General features: G+C 50.4%; 1 protein-coding gene across 2 annotated transcripts in view; it reads left to right on the forward strand.

The window, feature by feature from the left end:
* Window positions 1-22,028, forward strand: part of ATP13A3 (ATPase 13A3) — a 449,747-nt gene that overhangs the window by 224,768 nt on the left and 202,951 nt on the right. For both annotated transcript variants that reach the window (XM_082249624.1, XM_082249623.1), the window contains exon 11: window positions 21,605-21,781. In XM_082249624.1, the coding sequence (XP_082105750.1) occupies window positions 21,605-21,781 (177 nt within the window). The remainder of the gene's footprint in view (window positions 1-21,604; window positions 21,782-22,028) is intronic.

A 22,028-nucleotide genomic window follows, 5' to 3' on the forward strand; every position in this document is an offset into this window, starting at 1 on the left:
GGCGGGAGGCCCTCTTTTAAAGGGGCTATATGCTATTGTGCAGGCCTCTTTGCAGGGGCTCGGAGGGCGAACACCTTGTTTTTACAGCAGGTGCTCCATTCGTGGACCCTGGGTCGGCGTCCCCCCTTGCAGGATCGCATCCCTCCCCCGATATGTTTTTTCAGGTGACCTTGGTATATAGCATCCACCGCTTTCCCCTGCCTCATCTGTCCATTATATACTGTATCTGTTTCGGTTGCCGTGGACACGAGTCACCCTTCTTGGTCTGCGTCCACGCACTGAGTGCTCAGACAGTGAGGATGTTTGCTCTGCTCCTCTACCTGTGCATGAAAAGGTGCTGCTGGATGCACTGATTGAGTCAGAGCGTGAGATGCAGCGTCGGAGGCGCCGGTCCCTTTTGGAACCTCAGGTCCTCCCACTGTGGCGGGGGTGTTCCCCTTTCCCTCTTACTTTGACAACATTGTCGCATAACAATGTTGTCCAAAACTCACTCTTGTGGTCCCTAAGCGTTTTGCTATGCGATATCCTTATGAGGATTCCCTGCTTAAAAAGTGGAAGGTTCCACCTGTAGTGGACTCGCCGGTTTCCAGGTTAAATAAAGCTACCTATCTTCTAGAGATCAACCGATTTATCGGCAACACCGATTATATCGGGGGCCGATATGCACTTTCCCCGATATATCAGAATCGGCCTTTAGATTTACCGATATTGCAGATATTTTCGTGACGTCATTGCTTATGTTGCGCGCACACATTCTGCCTTCTAACACTGCCTCCCACGCCTGCACGGCCCATACGTGACGTCATTTCATTGCGCGCGGCACACGTTCTCTGCCTTAAGATCACCTCGCACACCTCGGACAGCCTTGTGTGCAGCCAGCTGCAGTCTGGTCCAGTCATGGTGCTCACGGTGCCAGCCGTCCACCCATATGCCCTGGCCTCAGCCACCCACCACAGGGTGCCAGCCGCCAGCCATCCGACCCACAACAGAACAGGGTGCCAGCCGGCCAGCATCCAGCCACCCACCCCACAACAGGGTTCCAGCGAGCAAGCAAACCAGCCACCCAGATAACACCAAGCCAGCCACCCGCCACCATGACCAGTGACGACAGTGTTCCAGCAAGCCAGCCACCCACAACAGGCCAGGGTGAGTGAGTGACACCAAGCCAGCCACCCACACAACAGTGTTCCAGCAAGCCAGCCACCCGCCACAGCGTTCCAGCAAGCCAGCCACCCGCCACAGCGTTCCAGCAAGCCAGCCACCCGCCACAGCGTTCCAGCAAGCCAGCCACCCGCCACAGCGTTCCAGCAAGCCAGCCACCCGCCACAGCGTTCCAGCAAGCCAGCCACCCGCCACAGCGTTCCAGCAAGCCAGCCACCCGCCACAGCATTCCAGCAAGCCAGCCACCCACACTGCTAGGCATCAGCCACCAACCCACAACAGGGTTCCAGCAAGCAAGCAAGCCACCCACACTGCCAGGTGTCAGCCACCGACCCACAAGGGTTCCAGCAAGCAAGCAAGCCACCCACACTGCCAGGTGTCAGCCACCGACCCACAGCGTTCCAGCAAGCCAGCCACCCGCCACAGCGTTCCAGCCAGCCAGCCACCCGCCACAGCGTTCCAGCCAGCCACCCGCCACAGCGTTCCAGCAAGCCAGCCACCCTGCCAGCAAGCAAGCCACCTACACTGCCAGGTGTCAGCCACCGACCCACAAGGGTTCCAGCAAGCAAGCAAGCCACCTACACTGCCAGGTGTCAGCCACCGACCCACAGCGTTCCAGCCAGCCACCCGCCACAGCGTTCCAGCCAGCCACCCGCCACAGCATTCCAGCCAGCCACCCGCCACAGCGTTCCAGCCAGCCAGCCACCCGCCACAGCGTTCCAGCCAGCCAGCCACCCGCCACAGCGTTCCAGCCAGCCACCCGCCACAGCGTTCCAGCAAGCCAGCCACCCGCCACAGCGTTCCAGCCAGCCAGCCACCCGCCACAGCGTTCCAGCCAGCCAGCCACCCGCCACAGCGTTCCAGCCAGCCAGCCACCCGCCACAGCGTTCCAGCCAGCCAGCCACCCGCCACAGCGTTCCAGCCAGCCAGCCACCCGCCACAGCGTTCCAGCCAGCCAGCCACCCGCCACAGCGTTCCAGCCAGCCAGCCACCCGCCACAGCGTTCCAGCCAGCCAGCCACCCGCCACAGCGTTCCAGCCAGCCAGCCACAGCATTCCAGCCAGCCAGCCACCCGCCACAGCGTGCCAGCCAGCCACCCTCCACAGCGTTCCAGCCAGCCAGCCACCCGCCACAGCGTTCCAGCCAGCCAGCCACCCGCCACAGCGTTCCAGCCAGCCAGCCACCCGCCACAGGGTTCCAGCCAGCCAGCCACCCGCCACAGGGTTCCAGCCAGCCAGCCACCCGCCACAGGGTTCCAGCCAGCCAGCCACCCGCCACAGGGTTCCAGCCAGCCAGCCACCCGCCACAGCGTTCCAGCCAGCCACCCGCCACAGCGTTCCAGCCAGCCACCCGCCACAGCGTTCCAGCCAGCCAGCCACCCGCTACAGCGTGCCAGCCAGCCACACTGCCAGCAAGCAAGCCACCCACACTGCCAGGTGTCAGCCACCGACCCACAAGGGTTCCAGCAACTCAGCAAGTCACCCAAACTGCCAGGGCTCAGCCACCAATCCACAACAGGGTGCCAGCAAGCAACCCACAGTGCCAGGCGTCAGCCACCAACCCACAACAGGGTGCCAGCAAGCAACCCACACTGGCAGGCGTCAGCCACCAACCCACAACAGGTAGCCAGCAAGCCACCCACACTGCCAGGCGTCAGCCACCAACAACAAGGTGCCAGCAACTTCAGCAAGCCATTTTTTTAAATCTTTTTTGTGTCTTTCAAATTGAAATGGAGATGGTTGAGAAGAGAAAAAGTAAAAGTGTGATCTGGGTCTATTTCTCGTCTCGACCTTCTCCAAGAAAAGCAGCAGTGTGCAACACATGTACAAACATAAGCATGGGATCAGTAACTGCAAAAAAACAAAAATACGTCAAATCTTTGGGCCCATCTAAGAGTTAATCATATTGAATTATATCACGCAGCACAGAAAAACAAAATTAATATCAATGTGATTTTGAAATACCTCCTCCACTATCCCAGGCAACAATAACAGATATGTTTCTGAAAAAAAAAAAAAAAAACAGGTGTCACTGTCTAGATTCAGATGGAAGATCCCAACTGCTGGACAAAGTAATCAGAGATGATTTTCACTGATAACCAGCCATTTACAATGGTGTCTGACTCAGGATTTAAGTGGTTGATGTCCATACTTGAGCCAAGCTACACACTGGAGAGTGAGAAGTATTATTGAACCAAAATGCTGGGAAAGCTTCACCAAAAGGTAGTTGACAAAGTGAAGGCTATGCTGCAACCAGAGAATGCTGGCAATGCACTCTAATTCACGACTGACTGCTGGTCCGGACAAACAGTCACTAATGATTCCTACATGCCACTTCATTGACAGCGGATGGACAAAAAGGCAATTGGTGTTGAATACAAAAGTGATGCAAGGATCCCACACTGGGGAGTAATGTAGAGAAATGTTTCTAATCATGCTTAAAGACTGGGGGATCAACAAAGAGTGATGCTTGTGCAACTTCGAGACAGTGGACCAAACATGCGGAAAGGAATGAGGCTTGCTGATATGTCATACCTCAGTGTCATGGCACACAACACCCTCCAACTTTCTAATAAGGATCTGTCAAGCCAAAGAGCTTTGATATGTTTTGAGAAGCATGGAGAGAATAAAATTGTTGTGCTTGCAAGTCTTTTAAATCCTCGATACAAGAACCATGCTTGCTCTTCTGATGATGTATTGGCAAAGGCAAAACAATGGCTGACAGAAGATATTCAACAGGAGGTGCAGGAGGTTCAGGAGGTTCCTGCTGAAAAAACAAGTCCAGAACACTATTTATATAAAGAGCAGCATGCTGCAAAAACAGAAAAATGTCCATAAACGAACAGAAGAGAATCTTCTTCAAATTGATTGGTCAAATTGATCAGGACATTTTCAGTGTTTTATTGGGGTCTCATGTGGAGTATTCAATTTCTTCTGAATCTGCAATAATGAGCCTGGATGATGAACTTCATCTCTATTTGAAGGAACCAGTAATTGACAGAAGAAGTCATCCTCTTCAGTGGTGGAAAGAAAATGAAGCACGCTACAAAATACTTGCTTCCCATGCTAGAAGATACCTCTCTCTCTGCTTCTCTGTCCTGAGTATGTTTATGATGTGACAGCATTATATGAACAAAACAGAAGACCTTTCACAGGTGACCATGGACATGCTGAAATGTTCTGCTTTCTGCAGTCTAATATTGTTCTACTTAACTGGGAGTATTGAAAAGAGTAGTGTCCAATTCAATCCACTGTCTAGCTTTTTTCTAGCAGTTTTGCACTGACTGCAGTAGTTGCAGTGAGTGCCCTACTGCAGAGGTAGTCCACTGACTCCAGTCCAATCCATTGTGTAGCTGTTGTCTAGCTTTTTTTCTAGCAAATTCGCACTGACTGCACTGCAGTAGTGATTTAAAATTATTGCAGTGAGTGCACTAATGCAGCAGTTTCTTATACATTAATGCACAATCAGATGATGTGAAACTGATGTCCCTGCAAGTGCACTTTTCCTATCCGTTTTCATGCAGTTAGGGTGTGACGAACGAGCCCTTAATGTTAAAAATGTTAATAAAAAAAGATTTGTATAAAATTAAATAAGTGCGCAGGATCAATAGTGTGAATAGCTGCAACCTTCGAACCAAATGGTGATAAAATTGTGTAGAAAAGAAATCAGGTGCGCTAAAATTCACTAGTGTCACAAATCAGGAAAAGGTGTGACACTATGAGTGTCCCCCATATACCTGTGATGTGTTTCCAAAATTGATGTGCACTTGAACGGGTGTACAGTAAATACTATGCACCCTGGTGCATATACTTGGTTGTGTTATGGTGAATAGGTGATGATAAATGGATAATGTGATACCAACATAAACCAACAAAGTGCACAAGTAATTCAAAGAAAAAGTGTCCAATATTTCAATGGTTGCCACCTCAGTGTATAGTCCATATACATATAAAAGTGCATAAAGTCCCAATCGTCCCCTCACAGGCTAAAGTAAAATTCACTCTGTGGGTTCCTCTAGATCCGTGGGGTGCAGATGGGTTCCACCACCTTTGTGGGGATTAGCCCCTTACCATAGAGAAAAGAGGTTAAGGGCGGATAATCAGCCCAGTAGTGTCTTGGGAATTCAGGGAGGTCACCGTGAAATAATCAGATAGTAAGTGTGGCCTCTTACCGGATCGCTCAAACCAAAAGGCGACTGTCTCACTGATCTTTCGGTGTCTCAACCCAATCCCGGTCCACTCTTGTTCTGGGTGTTACTCTCCGCACAGGTGAGGGCTTCCACGTGTATCTCACAGAAACAGAATCAGACCATAGCGCAGTACCTTTGACAATTTATTAAAACAAAAGTATCCAGTGCACTTACAGTTAGATGTTAACTAATGGACACAGGAAACCGATACCAATATTGGAGAGGCCGTGGCCGCCTGCAGTGCGATCCTCTGCAACTTGCAATGACGATGCGGCGCTCCTCTGTCTTTCCCAGTGCACACAGGAGTTATCCCCTTCAGAGACAGGAAGTCTCCTAGGCAGACCCGGATGTGAGGTCACTTCCTGTGTGCACTGGGAAAGACATACATTGCAGACACCGGAAGTTCGGCGTACATCAGGATATTTAAGGGCGGATGATGGCGGTGCTGGCTTACTCCTATTTCCGTAGACGACTGTTTAGTGGAAACGCGTCACAGAGGAGCGCCGCATCGTCATTGCAAGTTGCCGAGGACCGCACTGCAGGCGGCCACGGCCTCTCCAATATTGGTATCGGTTTCCTGTGTCCATTAGTTAACATCTAACTGTAAGTGCACTGGATACTTTTGTTTTAATAAATTGTCAAAGGTACTGCGCTATGGTCTGATTCTGTTTCTGTGAGATACACGTGGAAGCCCTCACCTGTGCGGAGAGTAACACCCAGAACAAGAGTGGACCGGGATTGGGTTGAGACACCGAAAGATCAGTGAGACAGTCGCCTTTTGGTTTGAGCGATCCGGTAAGAGGCCACACTTACTATCTGATTATTTCACGGTGACCTCCCTGAATTCCCAAGACACTACTGGGCTGATTATCCGCCCTTAACCTCTTTTCTCTATGGTAAGGGGCTAATCCCCACAAAGGTGGCGGAACCCATCTGCACCCCACGGATCTAGAGGAACCCACAGAGTGAATTTTACTTTAGCCTGTGAGGGGACGATTGGGACTTTATGCACTTTTATATGTATATGGACTATACACTGAGGTGGCAACCATTGAAATATTGGACACTTTTTCTTTGAATTACTTGTGCACTTTGTTGGTTTATGTTGGTATCACATTATCCATTTATCATCACCTATTCACCATAACACAACCAAGTATATGCACCAGGGTGCATAGTATTTACTGTACACCCGTTCAAGTGCACATCAATTTTGGAAACCCATCACAGGTATATGGGGGACACTCATTATAGTGTCACACCTTTTCCTGATTTGTGACACTAGTGAATTTTAGCGCACCTGATTTCTTTTCTACACAATAAAAAAAGATTAACGTGTCTATTAACAGATTTGTGTCGAAATTTGTGTATATTTTGCAAAATTTTAAATGTGTGAAAATGTCGGCCGATACTGATATGCAATGGCCAAAATGTCGGTATCGGCAACGAAAAACCGATATCGGTCGATCACTACTACCTTCATTCTGGTTGAGGAGTCCTTGGCCTTTAAAGATCCGGTTGATAAGAGAGCGGAGGCTCTGGCCCACCATTTTGTTTTACTATGGCTGGTTCGGCTTAGAACGGTGTTTACTATTGCCCTGGTGTCGCAAACTTTGACGAGTGGGCTAAACTTTTACTTTTTCACCATGACCTGGAGGGGAAACTGCTTCCCCCTGCCTTTTGCAGAGCTGGTGGATCAGTTAATCCAGGGGCTACAGTTTATCTTTTATGCGGCTCCTTTGATTTTAGGCTGTCTGTATCAGCAGTTGTCCTTTGGCGTCTTATCTGGCTGACAATGCTGGTCTACGGACCAGACTTCTAAGAAGGCCTTATCTGATCTCCCTTCTGTAGGGGGGGGGGGGATCACCTGTTTGGAGCTACCGAGGGCTAGGAACCCCGTCGTAGACGTGAACCATTCTTCTTGGCTCATAAGAGGCCTTTTTCATCCCTCAAGTTACAAATGTTCTTCAGGGCCTCCCCCGGAGGTTCCAAGAGAACCTGATCTGGCAAGACACGAGTGGCTCTTGCAGACCTGCGGACAAGGCTTCCTCTGCATGAAGGGGCGCCCTCATCCGTATCTGGGGTGGGGGATGTCTTTCCTGATTTCCTGATCCGTGGACCTCTCTGGTACAGGTCACGTGGGTCCACAAAGTCATTTGGTCCGGCTACAAGATCGAGTTTGTCTTTTCCTCCAGAAAGGTTCATCCCTTCCAACCTGCACTTGTCCCCAGATCGGTTAAGTGGTCACTTTAGGGCAGTGCAAGACTTGTTACTTCATTCATGGGGTGATTGTACCAGTTCCAGCTTCAAAATGTTTTCAGGGGTTTTACTCAAACCGGTTTACAGTTCCCTGGAAGGAAAGCAAGGTACATCCAATTCTGGACCTCAAGGCGCTAAACTACTTTGTGCGGGTACAGAAGTCCTGAATGGAGTCCATGTAGTGGTGTCCCTATATCTGGGGGATTTTCTCACTTCCTTTGACATCAAGGATGCCTACCTTCACATTCCAATATGTGCTGGTCACCGGCGCTTCCTCCGCTTTGCAGTGGGCGAGGAGCTTTCAGTTTGTGGCGTTCACCTTTGGTCTCGCCTCCACTCCTCGGGTCTTCACAAGTGTTGGCCCCTGGTGCTAGCATTGTTGCGTCAGCGGGGATCACAGTACTGGGGTACCTGGATGATCATCTTCTGTGAGCAAAGTCTCCGATTCCTCTGATGGACACTTTGGAGATTGCTCTGCAATCTCTCAGGGAGTTTGGTTGGATTCGGAACCTTCAGAAGTCTGCTTTTGTTTCCGTCCACAAAACTGGACTATCTGGGTGGATTCGGCCTCAGCCAAAGTGTTGCTTCCTCTGGAAAATTTTCAAAAATTGCAGGAGGCAGTTCAGCTTCTCTTGTCCAGCAGACAGTCATCCATCTGATGAAGGGCACAGCCCGAAACATGTAATCCTCCATCTTGTGGCATTTTGTATTCCCTCACTGTCTGGCAGCTTTCACTGTTGTGCGGTGTGTTCGGTGCGGCGAGGCTGCCTCCTACATCGGGAACGGTGCTCTTTACGGTGCTCTGTATGGGCTCCTGTGAGTCGACTGTCAGCAGCTGATGACTGTCATCCTTCAGCGCCGCTCAAGCCGCCTGAAGCAAGGAGACGCCGCTGTGCTGTGGGACAGCTTGCGGCCGGATCGGGTTACGGGGGTTGAGATTCTCCCCCCCCCCCCTCCCCTCCTTCCTCCATCGTCCTCGGGTTTTCCCATCTTCTCGGCATCAGTGCTCCTGTTGTCCTTTCAGGATCTGGACAGGCGTCCCCACCCTATCCCTGGGTCCACTCTTAAGGTATTGCCTCACTGCTGGATGCACCTGTTACGGCACCCCGGACACAAAAGGGTTAAAACCGTTTAGGAGATCTTCCCCTTCTAGAGCTACAGGCACAGCTACTTGCAGGACACCAAACTCCCGAACTGGAAACCAAGGAATGATGCAAACAGTGTAGCTGGAACCTTATGAATGCTGCATGCAGCTGAATAGGAAAAACCATATGAAGGGTTTGCACTCCTAGCAGTCAAACTGGAACAGCATACAATAAATCCCCCCAATAACGAGACAAAGCTCCGAGTTGAGGATAAAACAGGAACAACATTTATTGGAAGAACACAGCACACTTTTATACCGAATTTGGAACATCCTTCCCCCAACAACCGCTTTCCCATTGGTCAATTGCACAGTACCTGCAGTTCCCCATAAGGTCCTCTCCGGCCATGCAAATGAGGGCCTCTCCAGCCATGCAAATGAGGGCTTGAAAATGAGTCAGCAGTGATTGGTCAGATAGCTTGACCAGAAGGACTGTCATGTGCAAGGAGACAGAAGCCCCCAGGGGTAATCAATGTACACAATGCCAGACACCGAACAATGGTTCCCTAACGAGCCCTCAATACACATTACTCTGAGTGTCAATACATCTCTTAGCACACCCGACAATAGGTGAATGGAGAGCCACCTTAGACAGTCCGTCTCCTCAGAACTTCCTGGAATGACCATATTAGGAGTGCACTTCCTGTGCCTTACAGTTTACAGGAATAAGGTTTAGCTTCCAGGATAGAGGCAAGACTCCATTAGCCACATGGTTAAAGAAACAAAAAAATACATAAAAATGCATAACTCCCAGTCTACTGAACAGAACCCCCACATTCAGCCCATCCCCAGATAGCTTGGATCTGAGCGCTCAACATATCCAAACAGCGCTCAGATGCCACGAACACAGTCAAATCGCCATGGGGTTTACGTTTAGCATGGGCTGATGAGAGGGTCCATAGTCACATTGCAGGAGGCGAGCAACCAGGCTTCTCCAATGCCCAGTGGCGAGATTGGTCTCGTCACATTTCTCCCCTTTTCCAAACAGACTAACGGGGTATCTGACCTTCTGCCGGTCAGTGCCCTTGTTAGTCCAGCAGCCCACCCACAAAACAGAAACAGCAGTACAGCCCACCCAAAATAACTGGTTACTGCACCTGGGTAGAAGAGAAATTTGTCCATGTCCAGGTGCCTCACCTTGGCTGTGTGGGGGACTGGTAGACTGCCTTGGTGGGTTGCTGAGTGGGCAGAGACCAGCGGTACTCTGCCCTGTTGCAAGCGCTACCACGGAAGTAGCCTGGTTGGAGCCTGGTTTTTGGAGGGGGAGACCGACTGTCTCCCCTTTAGATAACCCACCATGCTGCTGTGGGGGAAGACCGACTGTCTCCCCTTTGGCTAAACAGCCCTGTTGCTGTGGGATGGAGACTGGGCTCCCAATTCCCAATTAAATATTCTGCCGCTGTGGGATGGAGACTGGGCTCCCAATTCCCAATAAAATACTCTGCCACTGTGGAATGGAGACTAGGCTCCCAATTCCCAATGAATCCATCTGCTGCTGGGGGACAGGACCGACTGTCTCTGCCCCCTGTAACTCAGCCTGCCGCTGGGGAATGGAGACTGGGCTCCCAATTCCCTGCACTTCACTCGGCTGCTGTGGGATGGAGACTGGGCTTCCAATTCCCAATAAATCAAACTGTCCATGGGGAGAGGGGGTAACAAGCTCCTCTCCCAAATATACTTCCAGCCCCTGGGGAGGGAGACCAACTGTCTCTGCTCCCAATACAGTGTCCTGTTGCTGGGGAAAGGAGACTAGGCTCTCTGTTTCCTGCAGGACACTCTGCTGCTGTGGGATGGAGACTGGGCTCCCAATTCCCAACAAATCAATCTGCTGCTGGGAGACAGGACCGACTGTCTCTGCCCCCCGTAACTCAGCCTGCCGCTGGGGAATGGAGACTGGGCTCCCAATTCCCTGCACTTCACTCGGCTGCTGTGGGATGGAGACTTGGCTTCCAATTCCCAATAAATCAAACTGTCCATGGGGAGAGGGGGTAACAAGCTCCTCTCCCAAATATACTTCCAGCCCCTGGGGAGGGAGACCGACTGTCTCTGCTCCCAATACAGTGTCCTGTTGCTGGGGAATGGAGACTGGGCTCCCAATTCCCTGCACTTCACTCGGCTGCTGTGGGATGAAGACGGGGTTCTCCTCTTCCCTTAACTGTACCTGCCGCTGGAGTTCCTCCCAACGTGCTAGCTGGCCCTCTCTCTCTGCCCTGTCTAGCAGAGACATGAACACTAAGTTCCTCACGAACCGCTTGGATCTCTCCAGTGGATTGGGTCCGAAGAAGCTCAGCCGTAACCACACCATACGGTCATATTCTTTCAGAGAATATCTGTACTCCACTGCTGGTTCCATCCTGTTGCTTTAAGGGTTGCTGTACTGAGACATGCGTTGCCCCCAACTTGTAAATCCACGGAATGGTGTCTCCTGTAGCTGTCCTTCTGGCTGTGGGAACGATCCCGCCGCTTGCCACCAATTGTAACGGCACCCCAGACACAAAAGGGTTAAAACCGTTTAGGAGATCTTCCCCTTCCAGAGCTACAGGCACAGCTACTTGCAGGACACCAAACTCCCGAACTGGAAACCTTGGAGTGATGCTAACAGTGTAGCTGGAACCTTATGAATGCTGCATGCAGCTGAATAGGAAAAACCATATGAAGGGTTTGCACTCCTAGCAGTCAAACTGGAACAGCATACAATAAATCCCCCCAATAAGGAGACAAAGCTCCGAGTTGAGGGTAAAACAGGAACAACATTTATTGGAAGAACACAGCACACTTTTATACCGAATTTGGAACATCCTTCCCCCAACAACCGCTTTCCCATTGGTCAATTGCACAGTACCTGCAGTTCCCCATAAGGTCCTCTCCGGCCATGCAAATGAGGGCCTCTCCAGCCATGCAAATGAGGGCTTGAAAATGAGTCAGCAGTGATTGGTCAGATAGCTTGACCAGAAGGACTGTCATGTGCAAGGAGACAGAAGCCCCCAGGGGTAATCAATGTACACAATGCCAGACACCGAACAATGGTTCCCTAACGAGCCCTCAATACACATTACTCTGAGTGTCAATACATCTCTTAGCACACCCGACAATAGGTGAATGGAGAGCCACCTCAGTCTGTCTCCTCAGAACTTCCTGGAATGACCATATTAGGAGTGCACTTCCTGTGCCTTACAGTTTACAGGAATAAGGTTTAGCTTCCAGGATAGAAGCAAGACTCCATTAGCCACATGGTTAAAGAAACACAAAAATACACAAAAATGCATAACTCCCAGTCTACTGAACAGAACCCCCACATTCAGCCCATCCCCAGATAGCCTGGATCTGAGCGCTCAACATATCCAAACAGCGCTCAGATGCCACGAACACAGTCAAATCGCCATGGGGTTTACGTTTAGCATGGGCTGATGAGAGGGTCCATAGTCACATTGCAGGAGGCAAGCAACCAGGCTTCTCCAATGCCCAGTGGCGAGATTGGTCTCGTCACAGCACCCTGCTGTCAACAGTGCCCATACCGTTTTTACTGATTTTTATAAATTTGACATTTTTCACTGGATTATCCTTGTAACATTTGTGATTCCAATGTGCCCACCTGTCGTCAGTTTTGGGAGAGCCATTATACCCATCGATTTGTTGGATCCATCTGGGCTTGCATGCGGTTGCTGGGCCTGATGGTGTTTACCTTTTTTAGGCGGTTCACTTTCGACAGTTACACACGAGATATCTGCAAAAAGAGATTCTGGTGACATGTAACTGGAATCCACAGTCTCTAGAGGTGGCTTCATTCTCCGGCACTTCGACAGGGAAATCCTTCTCCCCCTCTACTGGGCAATTGTCAGCCTGTCAGGGTGGGGAGGCGTCCGCGGCACAGCTTTTGTTTAGGGGTCTAGACTCTGGAAGAGTCCAGACTGACGATTAATGTACTGGAACTCCGAGCGATCAGACTTTGTCTGGATCATTGGACGATTCGCCATCAGGGGTGTCCGGTACGAATTCAAACGGACAATGCCACGGCCATGGACTAGGTCAATTACCATGGGGGCACAGAAGTGTCCCGGCGGATTGGGAAGTAGCTAGCATTCTAAGGTGGGCAGAACAATCATTCCAGCCCTCTCTGCTGTACACATTCCATGGCAGGTACAGAGGTATGTGGCATGGTCTTGGAATCCTCTGGCCGACGCATTTAGTGGTTCCTTGGCGTCAGTATCATCTGATTTATGCCTTTCCCCCTCTGAAACTTCTGTGAAGACTCCTGTGCAGGATCGAAGCAGCAAGGGATTCCGGTCTTTCTAGTAGCTGCAGACTGTCCTCGCAAGTCTTAGTACACCAATCTGGTATGGATGGTCACCGATGTTCCTTGGGGACCTCCTCTCAGGGAAGATTTGAAAGGGCCAATCTTCCATCCTGCTTTACAGTCGCTGGTTTTAACAGCTTGTCCGTTAAGCTAGGTGCTGAAGGCTAGAGGTTTATCTCAATCGGTGATTCCTACACTGTTTAAAAATCTACCTCTAGGAAGATCTACCATCGTACTTGGAAGACGTACGTTGCGTGAGTCTTTTGGTTCTCCCTCTCTCCTTTTCAGTGGCTCAGATCTTTGCTTTCCTCCAATGGAGGGTTGAGCAGCGGCTGGTCTTGAGTACCATCAAGGGCCAGGTTTCAGCCTTGGCCAACCATTCCTTGGTACTTACCTTTATCCAGGGAGCTTAACACTTGGTTCCTCCAGTGCGGTCTCCATTACTGCCGTGGGTCCTCAAATTAGTGTTGCCAGTTATCCAGGAATCTCCCTTCAAAAAAATCTGGAGGTTTCCCTGCTTATGTTGTCCCAGAAGGTGGCCTTTTTGTTGGCTATTACTTCTGCGTGCAGGGTGTCGGAGCTGGTGGCATTATCTTGTTGTTCACCTTACCTGTTGGTTTACAGAGCTATGGTGGTTATTCGTCCCTGTCCGTTTCTTCCAAAGGTCGTCTCGTCATTTCCATATGAATGAAGACCTTGTGTAGCTTTCCCTATGTCCCAGGCCTAAACATCCTAAGGAAATTGCTCTACATTCCCTGGATGTGTTTCAGGCAATCAGAGTGTATCTGGCAGCTACGGAGTCTTTTAGGAAGCCGGACTCCCTATTTGTACTCACGGTTGGACCTCAGAGTTGGCTGCTTCTCCTGTGACCATTTTCAGATGGATCAGACAGACAGTGATTCCAGCCTATTCAATTAGGGGTCAGGTTCCTCCTTTCCCTGTTAAGGCACACTCTACTCAGGTGCTTAGTGCCTCCTGGGACTTCCGTCATCATGCATCAGTGATGCAGGTTTGCAAGGCGGCCATCTGGTCATCTGTGCACCCTTTTTCACAAAGTTTTATAAAGTAGATGTGTTGGCATCTGCCTATGCTTCTTTTGGCTGCAAGGTTTTGCAGGTTGCTTTTTAGAGGACCTGGTCTTCTTTGAGGGTGTATTTGTTTTTTTCAGGTGAGCTCCAGTTGTTATGGTTGAGCTCCATGTTACCTGGTTGGCTATGGTTAGCCTTGGGAATTTTTTTTCCGATTTTCCCACCCCTCATGTTTAACACTGCTTTTGGGACATCCCAATAGTTAAGAAGAATCAGGAGCTGTGTCTGTCAATGAACAAAAGAGAAAATGGGATTTTTGACATACCGTAAAATCCATTTCTCTGATGTTCATTGACGGACACAGCACCCACCCCACTGTGGAGTTGGCTTTCTTCCCACACTACTTGTAACAAAACAGAGTGCCTATAGCAGAGTGTGGGTGTATACCCCCTGGGACTGCCCATAGGCGTAGTCGAGCTTTTTCCTGCCTAGTGTCCTCCTGTAGGGGGCAGTATAACCCAGTAGTTAAGAAGAATCGGGAGCTGTGTCCGTCAATGAACATCAGAGAAATGGATTTTGCGGGAAGTCAAAAATCCCCTTTTTTTTTTGTTACTGTAAAAATCCCTTTCTCTGATTGACGGACATAGCACACTGGCCCCTCTGTTGGATTTTTTTCACTACTTATACTGCTTTTTTACAAAACTGAGCTGCTTATGGCAGAGAGGAGGTTGACTATCAGCTAGGACTGCCCATAGAAGGTGCTGTTTTTTTTTTTTTTATATTTCTGCCTTGTGTCCCTACTCATGAAGGTGTTGATATAACCCAACGGTCAAGAATACGAAAGAGCTGTGTTCATCAATGAACTCCGAGAAAGGGATTTTACAGTGAGTTACAAAAAAACGGTTTTCTCTTACGTCCTCCGACAGTCGCCGCCCCTCATACAGTCTTCACCAATGGGGTATTGACTTCATCTCCACAGGAGTAACTAGGACTTGTTAAAAAACAAAGCATTTACATAGACACACCTATGGGGGCTGTCCCACTGGTCCAATTCCCCTTGCAATCAGCCATCTCAACTCAGTTTGTCTTCTGCCTAGTTATAGAGTAAGATAGGCTTCCCTGTGCTGGGGCTTCAGTCTCAGCCTTCTTCTTCTATTTTATGATTTTATTTACTGCAAATGTGTTTTTTTCTTTGCACTACTAGCTGTTTATTTCGTCAGCGTTAGTCGGACCTTCGGAAGAAGATGGCGTTTGCGGAGCTGGGAGTCGGACTGGTTGTCCTGGTTTTACAGGACAGAGGGCCTGATGGAATCCCAGCCCGCCATCGAGCGTTTAGCAGGCTATATGTTCGCCCTGGCCTCGCAAACGACCCATCCCTGTCCCCAGGGATGCAGCCTGCGAGGTGGCTACCTCGCCTGGACTTCTCACCCACGGTTCTCCGTGCACTGTTAGCGTCTTGCGTTTTTTGGCTGAAGGCACCCCTGCCATCCGAGGGTGGGCGGTTTCCCGTCGATGAGAGGCACCCCACGCCATCGGGTACAGGTAAGTACACTCTGTGTGGGGCCTCTGTCTAGGGCTGGCAGTCCTGTGTGTCTGTGTTATCCCCTCATGTCTGTGTGTTTTTGGGCTCCCTGGTCCCGGTCCCTGCGGGGGTTTTCTCTCACAGCCTGTGCGCTGTGTGGGTTTGTGGGGGTCCCTCTCCTGTGTCACCTTAGGGTGCTTTTTGGAGGTACAGACAAGTGTGGCGACCGCTGCGGGGTTAAAAACCGCCGGTCTGCCATTTTAGGTGTGGGCAGCATGCCTGGCTTCACTGTGGGCGCTTATACAGCATTGTATGTGGTGTTTTTTTGGCGCCATCTTGTGTGTGGCAAAACGTTCGTTCCGAGCACATGTCGGCGGCCATTTTACCGAAGCCTCCCATTACTTTCTATTGGCAACCATTTTTCCTTAGCCTGCAGCCTCAGTTCAGCCTCCTGCGGTGACATCACTTCCTCCTTTTACTCTGGAGAGTTTGACTGCGGTGGTAACACTTGTGGGGGTCTGTCTGCTGTATTTTTCCTTGTGCAATCCTTCTGGCTATCAGTTATCCTGATTGAGGGTCTGTGTGTTCACAGTCTTAGCAGCGGTGTGCTGCGGGGGTCCGCAGCGCGCTTAAAGGGCCAGTACCATATAAAAGAAAAAAAAAAAAGGATTTTGTTTTTTAACATGGATTCTCAGGACAGCAAATTTCCCACAGCCCTGGTGGGGGATTCAGGTTCATCTGAATCCTCTGCTCTGTCTACTTTGTCTGCTGCAGTGGCGACTTTGGTGTCCAAAGTGGAGATTCTGATGTCTGAACGTGCTCCCAGGAAAAGGCCTCGTTTGTCCTTCGTCTTCTGATTCTGAATCCGATATGGTTGCCATAGGTGCCGTACCCCTTGAGGGGTCTCGCTCTTCTCAGTCTGAGGGGGAGGCGGAGGTTGCAGGAGTGGATGATCCCCCCCCCCCTGGGACGGCCTAGGACCGCGCAGCTATGGATGCGCTGATTCTTGCCATTAAAGAAACACTACATTTAGAGGATGAGCCCAATCCTCCTGGCATTGTGTCCTCTTTTGGCACACACAGGGACCCGCAAGGCGGCGCAGGTGTTCCCTTGCCCCGCTGAGTTTCACGCTACTGTGAATGATCAATGGCTCCATTTAAAATGCACCTTTGTGGTGCCAAAAAGGTTTCGACTCCTTTATCCCTTTGCGTCTCCTACGGATTCGCGCTGGTGTGTGGCCCCTCAGGTGGATCACACTGGCCAGATTGAACAAGGCCACTCTAGTACCCACTGAGGATTCTCCGATGTTTAGGGATCCTATGGATAGGAGGATGGAATCCCTTGCCCGCCATGCCTACATGGTGGCGGGTTCCCTGCTAAAGCCCATTTTCGCTTCTGTCATGGCGGCTCAGGCTGTGGCGGACTGGACCAAGGTTCTAAAACGCACCCTCGTGGCTGATTCCGCTCCTCCTACTACCGTGGCGATGGTGGACCAGATCCATCAAGGAATCATGTATTTGTGTGATGCGGCCTTGAATGAGGCCCCATTGGATGCGCGCCTGTCCAGTGTCGCGGTGATTAACCGTCGCCTGATATGGTTAAAGAGCTGGTCGGCTGACCAGACTTCGAGAAAAACGGTGACTGACATCCCTTATGCGGGGTCTCGCCTGTTTGGGGAATCCCTGGATGAATTGGTTAAAGGGGTCACTGGGGGCAAGAGCACTCTGCTGACCCAGAATCCTAAAGGCAAGTTTTTCTGCGGTAAGCGGGGCCCCTCCTTTAAACCAAATCAGGGGTCCTTTCGTGCCTTTAAGGCACAGAACAAGGGGAAACCCTTCAAGGACCAGGGTGGCCAGAGAAAGCCCTGGGCGGGCAAGCCAAAATCCGGCCAGGCTGGTGCGGCGGCCCAGTCCGCCTCTGCCTGATGGGATGCCCTCACCCGTTTCCGGGGTGGGGGGATGTTTGAGCGGTTTCCTCCAACCTTGGCTGCTCCGAATTCCGGACAGATGGGTTCAGGAAATCATTTGATCAGGTTACAAGATCGAATTCCTTTCGCGGCCGGCGGATGGATTCTTTCCCTCAAATCTTCATTTGACCCCAGGGCGGTTACAGGACCTGCATCAGGCAGGGCAAGATCTCCTCGCCCAGGGGGTGATCGTCCCGGTGCCTCATCGGGACAGGTTTCAGGGGTTTTACTCTAATCTGTTTATCGTGCCCAGAAAGGAGGGCAAGGTGCGTCCGATTCTGGACTTAAAAGCTCTGAACCGCTTTGTACGCGTTCGGAAGTTTCGCATGGAATCACTCCGCTCGGTGGTAGCCTCCCTGAGTCCAGGCGAGTTCCTGGCCTCTATCGACCTGAAGGATGCGTATCTGCACATCCCCATTTTCGAGGGTCATCAGAGGTACCTCCGATTCGCCATCGCGGAGGAACACGATCAGTTTGTGGCGTTACCTTTCGGTCTCGCTTCAGCTCCAAGGGTGTTTACCAAAGTGCTGGCTCCAGTTCTGGGCCTGTTGCGGGCTCAGTGCATTGCGGTCTTGGGATATCTGGACGATCTCCTGTTGAGGTCGTGTGCCAGCCAGAGCCTGCTGCGCGATCTGTCCACTACGGTGCAGACGCTTCAGGAGTTCGGATGGACCATCAACGTACAGAAGTCGACTTTGTCTCCTTCGGCTCTTCTCCCATATTTCTGAATGGTTCTGGACTCTGCTCAAGTGAAGGGGTTTCTGCCGGAGGACAAGCTCCGGACCCTACAGAACGAGGTCAGAGCCCCCTGGGACAATGAATCCTCGTCACTCAGGACCTGTATGCGGGCCCTGGGGTTGATGGTGTCAGCCTTCGAGGCGATACCGTTCGCACAGTTTCACACAAGGTCTCTCCAAGCGAAGATCCTGAACAGATGGGACAGACTCCCGCAGTCCTTGGATCTGAGAGTGTCTCTGTGTCACCAAACCAGAGTGGATCTTCTGTTGTGGCTTCAGTTCCGGCCGTTGCTGTGGACAGTACTTACCACGGATGCCAGCCTGTTGGGCTGGGGTGGAGTCCTGGGCAACCTGTCTGCCCAGGGCACTTGGTCGGTGGAGGAATCCTCCCTCCCCATAAACATATTGGAATTGAGAGCGATCAGGCTGTGCCTACTCCATTGGTCGGACCATCTTCAGGGCCGCCCTGTACGGGGGCAGACGGATAATGCCACTGCGGTGGCTTACATCAATCACCAAGGGGGCACCAAGAGTGCCCGGGCGGCCCAGGAAGTGACAAGTATTCTGTCTTGGGCCGAGACTCATGTCCCGGCAATATCCGCAGTTCACATTCCAGGTGTAGAGAATTGGCAGGCCGATTACCTGAGCCGCCAGACCCTGGACCAGGGGGAATGGTCCCTACACCTGGAGGTGTTTTCAAATGCTGTGTGCGAAATGGGGATCCCCGGATGTGGATCTGTTCGCATCTCGGCTAAACCACAAGGTGGAAAGGTTCGTGGCAAGAACGCGCGATCCACTGGCAGACGCCTCGGATGCGCTGGTGGTGCCTTGGCATCAGTATCATCTGATGTATGCCTTTCCTCCGATTCAGTTGTTGTCCAGGTTCCTTCGCAGGTTGGCCTCGGAACCAACATTGGTGTGTCTGGTCGCACCGGACTGGCCACGCCGGTCCTGGTACGCGGACATCGTTCACCTGGCCGTCAAGCCTCCATGGCGGCTGCCAAGGCGAGATCTACTGTCTCAGGGACCGATATTCCATCCTGCTTTACAGTCGCTGGCTTTAACGGCATGGCTGTTGAAAGCCAGGTCCTGAGGGACAGGGGTCTCTCCTCAGAGGTCATTCCTACCTTAATCAAGGCTAGGAAAGAATCATCTGGTAAGATTTATTACCGTACATGGAAAGCTTATTTTGCCTGGTGTGAGTCCAGGGGCTTCTCTCTTCGTTCATACTCGGTGGCGAGAGTGTTGGCTTTTCTTCAGACTGGTGTGGACCAGCGCCTGGCGTTGGCCACGATTAAGGGCCAGGTATCTGCACTGGCAGTCCTTTTCCAGCGCCCCGTGGCATTTGATTCTTTGATTCGCACCTTCATTCAAGATGTGCGTCACTTGGCCCCTCCTCGTAGGGAGCCCTTACCTCCATGGGACTTGAACTTGGTCCTGTCTGTATTGCAACGTTCCCCGTCTGAAAACATCAGGGAAATCTCGTTACCTGTGCTGTCTAGAAAGGTTGCCCTTTTTGTGGCAATCACTTCTGCTCGCAGAGTGTCGGAGTTGGTGGCCTTGTCTTGCCGCTCCCCTTACCTGGTGGTTCATAGGGATAAGGTGGTCTTGCGACCTAACCCGTCCTTTCTTCCAAAGGTGGTTTCTGAGTTTCACCTTAATGAGGACATTGTTTTGCCTTCGCTCTGTGCGAAGCCCAAGCATCCTAAGGAGGTTGCTTTGCATTCCTTGGATGTTGTCAGGGCAATCAGGGTTTACCTGTCGACTGAATCCTTTCGAAAATCGGATTCTGTCTTTGTCCTTCCTGAGGGACCTCAGACGGGTATGGCTGCGTCTGCGGCGACCATTTCAAAATGGATCAGACATACAATTGTACAGGCCTATTCGTTGAAGGAACGGGTTCCCTGTCAAGGCGCACTCTACCAGAGCGGTGAGTGCGTCCTGGGCTTTCCTGGGCTTCGGTGGCCCAGGTGTGTAAGGCTGCGACTTGGTCGTCAGTACACACCTTTTCAAAATGTTACAAAATTGATGTTCTGGCATCGGCGGATGCCTCCTTTGGCCGCAAAGTTCTCTGTGCGGCAGTACCGTAAGGGGACCCTGGTTTTATTGCAGGTCCCTGGCTGATGGGGTTGTTTATCCCCTTGGTTATTTGCTTTCCTGGGTTGTTGCTCCTGTTGAGCCTTTTTTTGTTACCCAGAGGGTTTCCTTTCTGTTCAAGTAAGGTCCCTTTCTCTGTTGTGGGTACTGAGTTGCCTTTCTGACGGTTGCGTTGCCCACCCCTCATGTCTACACTGCTTTGGGACATCCCCATTGGTGAAGACTGTATGAGTGGGCGGCGACTGTCGGAGGAGGACGTAAGAGAAAACTGAATTTTTGTAAAATCTTACCGTAAAATTCCTTTCTCTGAGTCCTCCGACAGTCGCCGCCCCCACCCCTCTGTTGGGCTTCTTATACACTTAACTGCTTGCTACCAAACTGAGTTGGGATGGCTGATTGCAGGGGGTATTGGACCAGTGGGACAGCCCCCATAGGTGTGTCTATGTAAATGCTTTGTTTTTTAACAAGTCTTATGCCTAGTTACTCCTGTGGAGATGAAGTCAATACCCCATTGGTGAAGACTGTATGAGTGGGCGGCGACTGTCGGAGGACTCAGAGAAAGGAATTTTACGGTAAGATTTTACAAAAATTCCGTTATTTCTCCCTAAAAGCTGAGCATAGCCACTCTTATGTGCAGGGTCCCAGACAGGTATTTATCATTATTTGCATGCACATTATGACCCGTTTGCAAAGAAACATGGGGCATGTAGTCCCAATGCAACAGATCTTTCAAAAGAGAAATCTGGTGCAAATTGAAGGGGGAAAACTTTTTTAAACCCTAATTATATCAAGCAGTTGTATCAAAACACCTATCACTGACATTGGAAAGCTTGCAGTTTTTTTTTTTTTTTAATCAATGGAATTCACAGGAATTATCCAGGACTGGAACTTGTGACTGTGGCTTGTTTGACAGTCCATTTTAAGCCTGACACTTTAAATTCATATAGTAAGGCAGTGCAAAGAGCACTAAGGATGTTCAGACTGCACTAAACCATAGCAACTAATGTGATTCAGTTTTGTCAGTGATCAGTATAGAATCTATTAATAAGTAATTGCACTTTGCATTGCATTTACACTGGTTTTTCTATTAAATACAGGTTTACTTTGTATGTCTTATTTCTGATATCTAATTACTGTAACCTTGGCTAAGTTGCACACTCTTATGTCTTATACCAAGCTTTATTTGAATATGTCCTTTTTTTCATAGGTGAAAGTGTTCCTGTGACCAAGACCAACTTGCCAGGTCCTTCTAATTCCAGAGGAGAACAAGATGAAATCTATAGCACAGAAGTTCACAAACGCCACACATTATTTTGCGGGACCAATGTCATTCAAACCAGATTTTATGCTGGAGAGCCTGTGAAAGCCATAATTGTCCGGACAGGTAGCCTAAGAGATGTAACTTATTATCTGCTATTACATTTCATTATGTTGGTTTTTGCAACCCTGACTCCGAATAATAGCGATATTTGTTTATAGCAAAGACATCACTAACTGTAATAAAAAAAAAAAAAAAAAAAAAACAAAGAAAAAAAACTTTCATTCAGACATCAGTTAAAGTGGGCATTACATTGTCCCTGCTGTACCTTTTTAAACCCGTAATTAATTACTGTGTCTGGCAGAGAGAAGCT

This window comes from Pelophylax lessonae, assembly GCF_965119305.1.
Source record: "Pelophylax lessonae genome assembly, chromosome: 3".
NCBI lineage: Eukaryota > Metazoa > Chordata > Amphibia > Anura > Ranidae > Pelophylax > Pelophylax lessonae.